At 49.5% G+C, this 14,709-nt stretch overlaps 1 protein-coding gene across 6 annotated transcripts in view; it reads right to left on the bottom strand.

The window, feature by feature from the left end:
* Nucleotides 1-14,709, bottom strand: part of eps15l1a (epidermal growth factor receptor pathway substrate 15-like 1a) — a 584,484-nt gene that overhangs the window by 139,878 nt on the left and 429,897 nt on the right. For 5 of the 6 annotated variants that reach the window (XM_038777805.1, XM_038777809.1, XM_038777806.1 and 2 more), the window contains one exon: nt 10,025-10,172. The exons of the other annotated variant lie outside the window; for it this stretch is intronic. In XM_038777805.1, coding sequence (XP_038633733.1) covers nt 10,025-10,172 — 148 coding nt within the window. The remainder of the gene's footprint in view (nt 1-10,024; nt 10,173-14,709) is intronic. 6 annotated transcript variants of the gene reach the window in all.

Raw genomic sequence — 14,709 nt, 5'->3', positions numbered from 1 at the left:
CTATCCCACTTTAAATCTAGTTACTGCAATTGCCTCTTTAAATGTGATCACTTTGTTTCCTCTTCCTTGAATTCTTCTGAATGATAACGTGGTCTCCGTTCTCTAAACATCAGGTGTCTTAAATGTTCTTTATGTCTCAATTCCCTGGTTATCTGGACTGTATCTTGTTCCTAATGAAGCTTGCATCTTTGCAACTTACCGTTTTCTGTCCAGCTTCTATAGTAAGATCTTACATACGAAGTGGAAAGATAGATGCACCAACTGTGTCCTCTCAAAACCAGCACCATAGCATCAAGATTATGATCATCCCCCAACAGTTTTGTTGGGTTACTCATGTAGATCGGATGTCAGACATCAGGCTTTCAAAGCAGGTCTTCTCCCAGCTCAGTCAGGGCTAATGTACCAGAGGAGGTCAGAAGTAGCACTTCAAGAACGTGGTGAAAGTCAACATGAAGAAATGCAACATTGACATCAATTCCTGGGAGACAAAGGCTTTGGATTGAACCAGATGGCAGCAGAGTCTGTGAGAAGGATTCCAGCATTTTGAGACCCAATCATGACAAAATGAAGGAGAAAAGCAGAGTAGCGAGAAGAACACGCCTTGACCTGAACTCATAACAAACGACCAAATGTCCCAGATGATAACAAATGCCCTTAGTGCCATAAAGACTGCAAATCCTGAATGGGCCTCATCAACCATCTTCGGACTCATAGTCCTCACGCCAGTGAGTAATAACCAATAATAATAATAGTGTACTGGGTAAAATAAATCATCTTGTCTCCTGCCAATGCAAGATGGATGCCGAGACCTGTCTATGCACATGCAGAGAACCAATTTTTCAGCGAAACAGTGCCAGTTTGATCTGATTTGGATTCTGGATTACAACCTCCATATCCTGCCTCTGCAGCTCCAGGGCTTCTTCATGGTGACAGGCCTAGGTTAAGGGGAAGGGGCTTTGGAGGAGGAGATTCAGAAAGTGTGGAGAGGCCATAGTATCAAATTGGAAGAAGCCCTGGAGCTCCAAAGGTAGGATACGGAAATTGTAATCCAGAATGGAGGCTGTCACCAGGTGAATCGGAACCTCCCCCATAATCCCCTCCCCCACCAACTCGGATAAGTCACGTCTTTTAATCAGTCTTTAATAGCTGTTTGTTGAACACCTCTTCTGCCCGATGCCTATTCCATTGCTCACAATGACATCACAAAGTAAACAAACATATTTGGCAGAAAACGCAGCCTAAAGAAATATCTAATATACAAAAGCTATTTTCTTCAGCCACTACCACGTTGTATTTACCTGTATGTCTGATGGTTTAAGTAATAAATGGATGTAATGCACTGAAGGCATGGTCTGCAACTTTTAGGTGACCAATGAATATGGTTTGTAATTTTTAAGTGTTCAAAGTTTTAAGGGGAAGTTCTACCATATGCACGTTATTTGGACTGTCAGTGTCTGTTTTTTAGTGCTTTGTTTCTCTGGTTTCTATATATTTCTTCTCCTGCCTGGATTTAAAGGTCATTAAGAAAAACAGGCTATGCCAATCTGAAATGATGTCTAAACCACAGGACTTGTCCCAACTCTGCACAAAACAGCGTTAAATAATAAATTCTATCAAACCAGGAATTTTAATGGCAATATTGAGTGCCAACTGAACTCCCTCCCAATCACTGTGGATGTTCCTACACCAGATGAACTGCAGTGGTTCAAAAAGGTTGCTTTCCAACACTTATTCCAGGACCATTAGGATAGACAATAAAATGTTGGTCTTTCCAGTGATGTTGACATCCCACAAAATAATTAAGAGCGGTAAACATGCCCATTCCCAACACCAGCATCCTTCACTTCAATGAAAACAATAATTAAAACACTACTGGGCTTCAAATGACATTGCCACAATGCGAGTTCCTCAGGACAGCAGATGCATGGGAACACCACTGCCTGCAAGTTTCCCTAATAGTGACACACCATCCTGACTTGGAAATATATCACCATTCCCTCATCAAAGAACTTCCCTCTGTCATAAAGTCAGAAGTGGGAATGTTCCCTGATGATTGCACAATGTTCAGCACCATTCGCGAGTCCTCAGATGCTGAAGCAGTTCATCCCCATATGCAGACAGACCCGAATAACATTTAGGCTTGGACTGACATGTGGCAAATAACATTTGCACCACACAAACGATAAGCAATGACCAAGGCACAGTCGTTAGCACTGCTGCCTCATAACCCGGTTTCAATTCCAGCGTTGGATGACTGTGTGGAGTTTGCACTTTCTCCCCACATCTGCATGTTATTTCTCCGGGTGCTGCGGTCGGTTTCTACCCAGTCCAAAGATGTGCAGGGTTGGTGGATTGGCCATGCTAAATTTCCCCTTGGTGTCCATGGATCTGCGGGTTAGGTGGGGTTACGAGGGTAGGGAGGGGTAGTGGATCTAGGTAGGGTGCTCTTACAGAGGGTTGGTATAGACTCGATGGGCCAAATGGCCTCCTTCTACACTATAGGAATTCTATCTCCAAAAAGAGGCAATCCAAACATCTCCCCACAATATTCACCACTGACCAGAAACTGAACTAGACTAGCCATGTAAATACTATGGCTACAAGAGGTCAGAGGTTGAGTATTCTGCAGACAGTAACTCGCCTCCTAATTCCCCAAAGTTTCTCTACAAAGCACAAGACAGGAGTGTGATAGAATACTCTTCATTTGCCTGGATGAGTGAAACTCCAACAATACTCAAGAAGCTTAACAACATCCAGGACAAAGTGCTTGATTGGCACCCCATCCACTATCTTCAGCATTCACTTCCTCCACCACCGGCACAAAGTGGAAGCAGTGTGTATCCATGTTACACTGTAGCAACTCACCAAAGCTTCTTCAAAAGCACCTTCCAAACTTATGAATTCAACCACCTAGACAGTCAACAGATGCATGGGAACACCACCACCTACAATTTCCCCTCAAAGCCTTGCAACATCCTGACTTGGGACTATATCGCTGTTCCTTCACTGTAGCTGGGTCAAAATTCAGGAACTCCTTCCCTAACAGTGTTGGAGGTGTAGCCAGAGAACATGGACTGCAGTGGTTCAGGAAGGCCACTCACCATCAAATTCTCAAGGGCAATTAGGGACGGGCAACAAATAATTCTGGCCTAACCAATAATGACCATATCCGATGAAAGAATTAAAAAAGTATTTTGACGGGCTTCACGTCCTGCCCAAATGAATGGTCGCAAACAACAAGAAACAACGTTCTTCCAATGCCAACTGAAATTGCTTTCCTGTTTTGAGAATTCTGATTATTTCAAAATTCTCAGATTCAAAAAGGTTCTATAAGAAGGCATTGAACACGACATTGCGAAAGAATAGTATAAGAACACAGCACTTGATTCATGCAGCAAAGTGTTTAGAAGCAGTTACACATAGCATCTGTGACCGTTTTGTATTTTTCTTTGGGAAGCACATTCTAATTCACACACAAACACAAGGTTTCCCCTTTCACATCCCTTTTCCAATTTCGTTTTAGCAATGCCATTCTATGCCCATTTCCGTTCTCAACCCCAAACAAGATTTGAAAAAGGAACACAATTTCTAACAATAGCAGGGAATAAGATCATTGCAAAACAGAGTACATGAGAGACAATTGATGAGAATGTAACAGGTAATGAAGTTTTCTGTTGCTGTGACAGCATGGTAGTATTTGGAAATGGGCAGAAAGCAATATTTGCCAATTCATCTTGCTCACTTATTGGCATCCCACCGGAAGAAACTAATGATTAGCTCAGAAAAACCACAGGCTCTCAACCAACTCTAAATGACTATCTCAGTAAGAAGTCTTACAACACCAGGTTAAAGTCCAACAGGTTTGTTTCAAACATGAACTTTCGGAGCACTGCTCCTTCCTCAGGTGAATGGAGCAGTGCTCTGAAAGCTCGTGTTTGAAACAAACCTGTTGGACTTTAACCTGGTGTTGTAAGACTTCTTACTGTGCTCACCCCAGTCCAACGCCGGCATCTCTACATCATGACTATCTCAGAGCAGTGATAGCAGAAGCCTAGGAATGTTGGGAGACAAGGGGATTTATACCATCACAAAATAAAATTAAATGCCTCAGACTGCCAACTGGACAACGGGAGTATGTATAGCTTAAGTTGTTTATCTTTATGTTTCAAAGAATTCAGAAGAGGATTAGACAATTATCTGAAAAGAAAAATTTACAGAGCTGCGGGGAAAAGGCAGGGGAGTGGGACTAGATAAATTGTCCATGACAGGTTGAATGGCTTTACTTCTGTGCTGTAACCATTCTATAACAAGTATTTGCTATACTTTACTTTCTGAAAATCTGAAGAACGCGAGTTGTGTTTCCTTGCAATCATGTGTCTCCAAATTAAAACTTTCATATTGAGTACCATTTGACACCAACACACTCAAGATTTCATTGCTCACAATCTTCCGCTTGGAGGAGCTAATTTATCATGACTTTAAAAAAGCATCGACTTTTGTGGGTCAATTTACAATTTACAGCATACAGCCAAAGATAACAAAGCAGTAGCATGATGAGATATTAATGCAAAGTGGTCAGTTCATTGTCAAAGGGTGTGAGGTAGGAGAATGTTGTGATCTGGATTGCACTGCTTGAACAGGTGGTGAACGCAGATTCAATAATAACCAGTCTCAATTAAGGAGGTCTCTGCCCACTGTATTTTTGCTCCATGGAAGGGTAGGTGGGGTGGGATGGAGTCAAGTCCGCTGCGTCCACGGACAGGTCTGATGCAGCAATGGAGACGGGCGGATGGCAAGGCCGGAAGGCTGGAACATTCACCTTGGTTTACCGGTTGATCAGCCCAGTTGTAAGGAAGAATGTCAGGTCCTCAAAGTCTCACTCCCCATACCCCAAATGACTCCCTCATACCTCCCATGTCCACTCCATATCCTCCATCCCCCTCCAAGCCACCTCATATCTCCCAATACCCCTTCAGTCCCCTCACATCTTCCATGTGACATTCTATGCCAACTCTTCAAGTATCCTCTATGTACAAAACCAATCAGCTATTGGCAAGGCTGGCAAGCCTTTGAAAAGATCCTTTGAAAAAAATGGTGAAGCTTACAAACTCTTACCAGCGCCAATCAACTACAGTCATTCAGTGTCAGCTTTTGTGCATTTCAGCCTTCTTACTCTGGTGTAACTAACACTTGGGCAGTTAAAAAAGCTCTTCAAGGAAACAGCAAGTTTTTGTGCATATGTGCACGAGCATCAACTTCTTGAAGGGAATGCATAATTGTTTCACTACTCTCTGATACATGTTGAAACTTGCTAGGGTCACGATGACAAAACGTCTTAAACATGTCTGTTGAATTTAGTCTTTTTTTTGGTTTTAGCAACCTCTCCAATTCGTGGTGCCAAATGTGATCACATGCTGATTATTGGTACTTAAGCCTAATGCACCTTTGTGTTGAGATTTGGGCGCCCCTATTGAGTCCAGGCTATTTTTGCCCCTCATTGGCTCTTTTGCAAATAAATCTTTCACAATCTTTCAATTACTCAAGAAATCCTTTCCATGTTTTACCAATAAATAAATTATAGTCCCAATTAATATTGCTAAATTGAAATCTCCAACTACCATAGCTGATCCCTTACTTTTCCCCAGTTCATTCCACAGACAAAGGCTTTTACTTGGCTAGGCAGTCTGATGAATGCCTTCAGTAATAGTTTACACCTGTCACCGTCTATTAATTCTATTCAAAGGAGAATTAAAGGACTTGATGGGGTATATACAGAGAAACTATTTTCCTTGCTAAAGAATTCCAGAACAAAAGACTGAAAATTAGATTAAAGATTAAAATGAGAGTGAAGACATTCAAGGCCATTAGGAAGCACTTGTTCACACAAGAGGCAGTGGGAATCTGGAACACCCCCACCCCCAAAAAAGTGTTGTAGGCAATTAAAACTTTCAAAACTGAGATTGCTAGACTTTTATTACGGGATATTTAACCAAGGTGGACGGATGGAGTTGAAATATTGATCAGTTGTGATATAATTTAATGGCAGGAGAGGCTTGAGGAGTTGAATGGCCTATTCCTGTTCCTATACTGTGATTTTGTGCTTGCCCTTGTTGCCCTTGTCTTTTCACACTTGTGCCTCAATTGTGGAGTTTGTGGGGGGATCCTCCAGCTGTGTTGTGCCCACGGCACATCCTGCTATTTCGGCAGAATTATGGAGAGCCCCAAAACGGGATTTGCGCTGGACGCAAATCAGTATTCCATTCACTCGGCCCACTCTAGCTGGCGTAATCAAGATCTTGCCCAGGAAGGGCAAAAGCATTTTGCAATCATTTTGATCTCATTAGTGAAATTAAAGTTGAATGCAGTGGCCTCTCGGTATTCACCCATGCCCCACTCCCCCCATTCCCGGATGCCATCTGGGCGCAAATCACTACTGGTCCCTAAAAGCAGGGACCTTGCACCAGGGACACCGAGGTGGTTAGTACCCTCTCTAAACTAACCTGTGTGCCGATGGGGGACCTTCACGGGCGGTGGGGATCAGGGGGCTATGTGGGGATCAGATCAAAGGTTATTCCCGGAATGGGGGTTGTGGGGAAAGTCGTCCCTCTACAACCTTGAAAATTTCATTCCCCGTTACCTTTTTCCAGCCTCTGGGCTTGATGAGAAGCCTAAAAGCTTTGAACTGAAATATTTACATTCAATTTGGCACTCCCTTACCTTTTACACACCGGATTAACAGATCCAGGCTATTTCAAAGGAGGCTTTGGCTTTGTTTGTTTTTATAGCTCATCACGCTCCCTTAACTCTGAAGTACCTTCTCTTTTGAGCAGGTGTTGTTTTAACCACAGCCTTTTCATAGAAGCTTTTTCTTTGTTCTGAAGTGCTTCCTGGAAAGAGCAGATGTTGTTTCTAACCAGTTTTTTTCTTCTGGGGTTTCCTCTGTTCTGAAATCCTTCCTAGAAAGACCAGGTGCTCTGTCTGAGTGCTGCCCCGGACAACCTGGCAGTGACAGGTTGCCACTTCCAGAGTGGCACTCCTAAGAGTCGGGCTAAAGGGAAAAGGGGCCTGAAGGGGGGCCTTTGGCTAACTTTTGGGGGGTGGGTGGCCTTTAAGCAATTGTCGACGGAGCAGACTGTAGTATTATTCTGCTGTAGCATTATTGAGATCAGGGCGCCCTTTATCCTGCCTTCCCAGTTTCTTTGGGTCTCATGGCACAAATCACCCCGGCTCCAATAAAATTTTAAAGGTGGATGGATTGCAATCTGGATCGCATCGATCCACCCAGCAGGAATTGCACCTAATTTCCAACCGGAGGCACACTAAAGACCATAAGACATAGGAGAAAACTAGGCCACTCGGCCCATCGAGTCTGCTCCACCATTCAAGCATGGCTGATATTTTTCTCATCCCCATTCTCCTGCCTTCTCCCCATAATCTCGGATTCCCTTATTAATCAAGAACCTATCAATCTCTGTCTTAAAGATACTCAGTAATTTGGCCTCTACAGCCTCCTGCAGCAAAGAGTTCCACAGATTCACCACCCTCTGGCTGAAGAAATTCCTCCTCATCTCTGTTTTAAAGGATTGTGTCCTCTGCTTCTAGTTTTTCCGACAAGTGGAAACATCCTCTCCACGTGCACTGTATCCAGGCCTCGCAGTATCCCGTAAGTTTCAATAAGATCCCCCCATTTTCTTCTCCACTCCAACGAGTACAAACCCAGAGTCCTCACCATTCCTCATAAGACAAGCTGTTCATTCCAGGGATCATTCTTGTGAACCTCCTCTGGACCCTTTCCAATGGCAGCACATTCTTCCTTAGATATGGGGCCCAAAACTGCTCAAAATACTGCACATGGGGTCTGACCAGAGCCTTATACAGCCTCAGAAATATATCCCTGGTCTTGTATTCTAGCCCTCTCGACATGAATGCTAACATTGCATTTGCCTTCCCAACTGCCGACTGAACCTGCACATTAATCTTAAGAGAATCGTGGACAAGGACACCCAAGTCTCTTTGTGCTTCTGATTTCCTAAGCATTTCGCCATTTAGAAAATATTATATGCCCCCATTCCTCCTTCCAAAGTGCATAACTTCACACTTTTCCACATTGTATTCCATCTGCCACTTCTTTGTCGACTCTCCTAGCCTGTCCAAATCCTTCTGCAGCCTCCCTGCTTCCTCAATACTACCTGTCCCTCTACAGATCTTTGTATAATCTACGAAATTAGCAACAGTGCCTTCAGTTCCTTCTTCCAGATCATTAATGTATATTGTGAAAAATTGTGGTCACTGCACAGACACCTGAGGCACCCCAGTAGTCACCGGCTGCCATCCTGAAAAAGACCCCTTTATCCCCACTCTCTGCCTTCTGCCAGTCAGCCAATCCTCTATCCATGCCAGGATCTTACCCTGAACACCATGGGCTCTTAACTTATTTAAGTCTCCAATGCTGCACCTTGACAAAGGCCTTCTGAAAATCTAAATAAATCATGTCCACTGGTTCTCCTTTGTCTAACGTCTCTTTGGCAAAGCCGTGCTGACTCAGTCCTATTTTATCATACACTTCCAAGTACTCCGTGATCTCATCTTTAATAATGGACTCTAATATTTTACTAATGACCAAAGTTTTTACGGTGAATTCAACCCACTACTGTATATGCTGTACTTCATTTACTGCACTGCATGATTCAATGATCCTTACCGGTACATGTGAGTTCTAATCTTATTCAAAGATACTTCACAGAATTACAGGATGACACTGCATGGTAGCAGCAATTCAAACCATCCTGTGTGTGCACTTGCTCTTTGAAAGAGCTATCCAGTCTCATTTTCCTGTCCTTTCCCCACAGCCATGTAACATGTTTCCCTTAACGTATTTATCCAATTACCTTTTAAAAGCTATTAGTGAATCTGCCTCGAGCACCTTTTCAAATAGTGTATTGTAGATCATAACGATTTGTTTTGTGAAAAAGAATTCTCATTGAGCCTCTGGTTCTTTTGCTAATTACCTTAAATTTATATTCACTGGTTCCCAAACCCATTGCCATCGGAAACAATAAATCCTTAATTACACTCCATAAGCATCCGTTAAATCTGCCATCAACTTTCTCTCTTAGTTCCTCTAGTTTCTCCATGTAACTGAAACTTGGGACATTTCTAACATGTAATGAAGTGCCATACAAATGTTCTCTCTTTGGACCAAGTGTTCATCTCACACAGCATGAGATACGCAGTCACCCTAGGAGGAATCACCGCTGGAAACATGCATCCTATCATATTGCCCTGCACAGAATTAGCGCTAGAGTCAACAAGACACTCATGTCAAACTGGTTAGAAGAAGCAGAAGCATAAAGAAATATAATTGAACAGAAAATAATTGACTGTTTTTTAATTTCTGTTTTTTGTTGATTTATGGTATTCTCATATCCTATCTAATCAATCTAATAACAATACTATGTCCAGTCTGTCCAGCCAGTTTTGATCGGCCAGGTTAAAGGGGGTGATATGTGACTGTTGGCATTTTTTTTTTTTGGGGGGGGGGGGGGGGGGGGGGGGGGTGATGCCTGGGTACATTCAGAAACCAAATGTCACAACAAAATTGGAAAATATGTAATTAACCAACCGTCTTCCGAAAGGTGGAGGACAACATGTATTTGCAAAACCACCTCACCAGACAGAAAACATTCCGCAGAGGTGTGGGAGAGGACAGCAGTGGCAGCGGGAGGATGGGCAGGATAAGAATAAAGGGTGGGAATGGAGATGATAATCGGGATGAAAGGAATGGAATGGGTATGACATGAAAATGATGGTATAAGAAGGATGAATATTTAAAGAAGTGACTATTGCAATAAAGATACTAATTGCACTGCAAATGTTTTGCGGATCTCTGCTAGTATTTATTGAAATAAAAACACACTGAACAGCTAAACAAACATAGCAAATGGTGAAAATAAAATCAAGCTACTAATGTTAATACTAGGGAATTATTCAAATGCATACTTACCCATGAGGCAATTCAACTTACCACTAGGGGGTGCTTTAGGCCGTGGGGGTACACTTTTCTTTGGGGGCAGTGCTGGTGTATCCCGTTTACTTTGAAAAGGGTCATCAGTGAATCCTTGCCCTCCAAACTGTCCCGAGCCAGAAGCAGCAAAAGGATCTGAATTTGAGGGCTGTAGATACAGTGCAAAGAACACATGGTCAATCCTGCTGTACCTTCCAGGGTGTGGTTTATATATAAAAAAATCATGTATGATGCTCGATCTCTCCAAGAACAAAGATGGGAAAGAATGTTCAGTGGAATCCATCTCGTCTACCAACAGCGATACCACTCCATGCCCAGCTGGCAGGAACCAAGGATGTACCAGAAGGCCTGCACCACAGCTGGGGGAGGGGGCAGATGGAAGGAAGGGGCAGCGTGAAGGGAATGCAGGGCAGGAGGTTGGAAGAAGAGAAAAATAATCACCAAGCCAGGTACGAGCTTCTGCAATGGCTAAATGGAGCTTGCTGAGCCCTCCGCTGAACATCGTCAGGGGCCAGTCCTCAATGCGAGTCATTTTTGGTGATTTCACCCTCTGCTCATCATGTTCTCCAAGTTCACTGCCCTCTTATCCTCCCGAAATGCCTCCCTCCATGTATACTCTCCAATCCATATCCACAGCTACTCCTTGACATCTTGTGTTTTGTTGTTCCCATCATGGATAAAGCCATCTCTGATCACTTTCTTGTATCACTCACGCCCACATCCCCTTCCTCACCATAACTGTACTTCATTCTGTATACATCCCTGGAAAAGCAATCCCCAATTCACTTACAATTGCACTTTCAAATTCACAGTTCTTGGCCTTCTGTTGAAAATTCTAATCTTTATTATTGTCACAAGTAGGCTTATATTAACACTGCAATGAAGTTAGTATGAAAATTCCCTGGTTGCCACATTCCAGCGCCTGTTCGGGTACACTGAGGGAGAATTCAGAATGTCCAATTCACCTAACCAGCACATCTTTCTGGACCTGTGGGAGGAAACCGGAGCACCCGGAGAGCATGCAGACTCCGCACAGACAGTGACCCAAGCGGGAACCGAACCTGGGACCCTGGTGCTATGAAGCAACAATGCTAACCAGTGTGCTACCGTGCCACTCCTGTTCACTACAGCAGTACTGCAGCTACTGATTTGCTCAACTATACCCTCTCCTGTCCAGCTCTGATGCATTACTCTCACTTACCCAGGTCATTACCCCATAATGGCCCTCATCTCCACTCGCTTAAATTCAAGGAACGCAGATTTGAAGGGAAATGATGGCAACTGATTCAGGTCTGGCAGGGCCTCTTAAAACACCAACGAATCCTGCTTTCCTCTGCTAATCTGATCATCCTGGAATGCAAACGTGACCCCCGGCATCTTCTCTCTACGACAAACCACCTTCCTAAATCCCTCTTCTGCCATTCACTTCAGTGTCACCGCCAAGCTCAAGGACTTCTTTATTATCATTAAGACAATCCAATTAGCTGCTGTTGCTGTGTCCCTCCCTACCACAAGCCTACCTGGCCAATCTTTATTCAACACTCCTTCCTGTCCTAGCCTTGAACTGGCATCTTTCAGAAGTTTCCCATTCATACCCCCTTCTGAGCTCATCTTGCTCATGAGACCCAGCTCTTTTCACTTGATCCCCTTCCCACTGAACTTATCACCTAACTTCGTGCCACTATCATCTCTCCGCAGTAAACCAGCCATCGACCCCCCACCATCCTTGCAAACTACAGTCCCATCTCCAAACTCCTTTTCCTATGAAAGCCCTTGAATGCGTTCCTTCCAAATTAGTGCTCGACAGGCAGGACTGGGGGGGGGTGGGGGAGGGGGGGGGGGGGGGGGGGGGGGGTGGTGGTGGTGGTGGTGGGGTGGGGGGGGAGGAGAATGTCAGGGGGCAAGGGCGAGGAAAAGGATGGGGCAGGCAGGGGGAAATAGTGGGCTGGGCAGGGGGAAATGGCTGGGCAGGGGGAAGTGGCGGGGCGGGCGGGGGAAATGGCGGGGCGGGCGGGGGAAATGGCAGGGCGGGCGGGGGAAATGGTGCGGCGGGCGGGGGAATGGTGCGGCGGGCGGGGGAAATGGCAGGGCGGGGGAAATGGCAGGGCGGGGGAAATGGCGGGGTGGGCGGGGAAATGGCGGGGCGGGCGGGGGAAATGGCAGGGTGGGCGGGGAAATGGCAGGGCGGGCGGGGGAAATGGCAGGGCGGGGGCGGGGGAAATGGTGCGGCGGGCGGGGGAATGGTGCGGCGGGCGGGGGAAATGGCAGGGCGGGGCGGGGGAAATGGCGGGGTGGGCGGGGAAATGGCAGGGTGGGCGGGGAAATGGCAGGGCGGGCGGGGGAAATGGCAGGGTGGGCGGGGGAAATGGTGCAGCGGGCGGAGGAAATGGCAGGGTGGGCGGGGGAAATGGCGGGGCGGGCGGGGGAAAAGGCAGGGTGGGCGGGGGAAATGGGGGCAGACAGGGCTAAAGTTGGGGTGAGCAGAGGGAAATGGCGGGGAACGGGGAGAGGGGAAAATGGCGCAGCGGGCAAGTAGGAGCAGGAAGAGGAAAACGGCGGGGAAGGGGAACGGCGCAGCGGGGAAGGGGAACGGCGCAGCGGGGAAGGGGAACGGCGCAGCGGGGAAGGGGAACGGCGCAGCGGGGAAGGGGAACGGCGCAGCGGGGAAGGGGAACGGCGCAGCGGGGAAGGGGAACGGCGCAGCGGGGAAGGGGAACGGCGCAGCGGGGAAGGGGAACGGCGCAGCGGGGAAGGGGAACGGCGGAGCGGGGAAGGGGAACGGCACAGCGGGGAAGGGGAACGGCGCAGCGGGGAAGGGGAACGGCGCAGCGGGGAAGGGGAACGGCGCAGCGGGGAAGGGGAACGGCGCAGCGGGGAAGGGGAACGGCGCAGCGGGGAAGGGGAACGGCGCAGCGGGGAAGGGGAACGGCGCAGCGGGGAAGGGGAACGGCGCAGCGGGGAAGGGGAACGGCGCAGCGGGGAAGGGGAACGGCGGAGCGGGGAAGGGGAACGGCGGAGCGGGGAAGGGGAACGGCGGAGCGGGGAAGGGGAACGGCGGAGCGGGGAAGGGGAACGGCGGAGCGGGAAGGGGGAACGGCGCAGCGGGGAAGGGGAACGGCGCAGCGGGGAAGGGGAACGGGGAACGGCGGAGCAGGGAAGGGGAACGGCGCAGCGGGGAAGGGGAATGGCAGAGCTGGGAAGGGGAACGGCAGAGCTGGGAAGGGGAACGGCAGACCTGGGAAGGGGAACGGCAGAGCTGGGAAGGGGAACGGCAGAGCTGGGAAGGGGAACGGCAGAGCTGGGAAGGGGAACGGCAGAGCTGGGAAGGGGAACGGCAGAGCTGGGAAGGGGAACGGCAGAGCGGGAAGGGGGAACAGCGCAGCGGGGAAGGGGAACGGCGGAGCGGGGAAGGGGAACGGCGGAGCGGGGAAGGGGAACGGCGGAGCGGGGAGGCAGGGAAGGGGAAAAGGAACGGCGCAGCGGGGAAGGGGAAAGGCGGGGCGGGGAAGGGGAACAGCAGAGCTGGGAAGGGGAACGGCGAAGCGGGGATGGGGAACGGCGCAGCGGGGAAGGGGAACGGCACAGCGGGGAAGGGGAATGGCGCAGCGGGGAAGGGGAACGGCGGAGCGGGGAAGGGGAACGGCGCAGCGGGGAAGGGGAACGGCGCAGCGGGGAAGGGGAACGGCGCAGCGGGGAAAGGGGAACGGCGGAGCGGGGAAGGGGAACGGCGCAGCGGGGAAGGGGAACGGCGCAGCGGGGAAGGGGAACGGCGCAGCGGGGAAGGGGAACGGCGGAGCGGGGAAGGGGAACGGCGCAGCGGGGAAGGGGAACGGCGCAGCGGGGAAGGGGAACGGCGCAGCGGGGAAGGGGAACGGCGCAGCGGGGAAGGGGAACGGCGCAGCGGGGATGGGGAACGGCGCAGCGGGGAAGGGGAACGGCGCAGCGGGGAAGGGGAACGGCACAGCGGGGAGGGGGAACGGCGCAGCGGGGAAGGGGAACGGCGCAACGGGGAAGGGGAACGGCGCAGCGGGGATGGGGAACGGCGCAGCGGGAAGGGGGACGGCAGAGCGGGGGAGGGGGAACGGCGCAGCGGGAAGGGGAACGGCGCAGCGGGGAGGGGGAACGGCGCAGCGGGGAAGGGGAACGGCGCAGCGGGGAGGGGGAACGGCGCAGCGGGAAGGGGGAACGGCGCAGCGGGGAGGGGGAACGGCGCAGCGGAAGGGGGAACGGCGCAGCGGGAAGGGGGAACGGCACAGCGGGAAGGGGGAACGGCGCAGCGGGGAAGGGGAACGGCGCAGCGGGGAAGGGGAACGGCAGAGCGGGAAGGGGGAACAGCGGAGCGGGGAAGGGGAACGGCGCAGCGGGGAAGGGGAACGGCGCAGCGGGGAAGGGGAACGGCGCAGCGGGGAAGGGGAACGGCAGAGCGGAAGGGGGAACAGCGCAGCGGGGAAGGGGAACGGCGCAGCGGGGAAGGGGAACGGCGCAGCGGGGAAGGGGAACGGCGCAGCGGGGAAGGGGAACGGCGCAGCGGGGAAGGGTAACGGCGGAGCGGGGAAGGGGAACGGCGCAGCGGGGAAGGGGAACGGTGCAGCGAGGTGGGGATAAAGTGGAGCGGGGAAGCGGGAAGGAAAGGCGGAGCGGGGAGATGAAAGGCGGAGGCGGGGAGAAGGGGAAAGGCGGAGGTG

This window comes from Scyliorhinus canicula, chromosome 18, assembly GCF_902713615.1.
Source record: "Scyliorhinus canicula chromosome 18, sScyCan1.1, whole genome shotgun sequence".
NCBI classification, from domain to species: Eukaryota; Metazoa; Chordata; class Chondrichthyes; order Carcharhiniformes; family Scyliorhinidae; genus Scyliorhinus; species Scyliorhinus canicula.
Note: the sequence above shows the minus strand (reverse complement) of the source record. Positions and strands in the feature narration are given on the sequence as shown.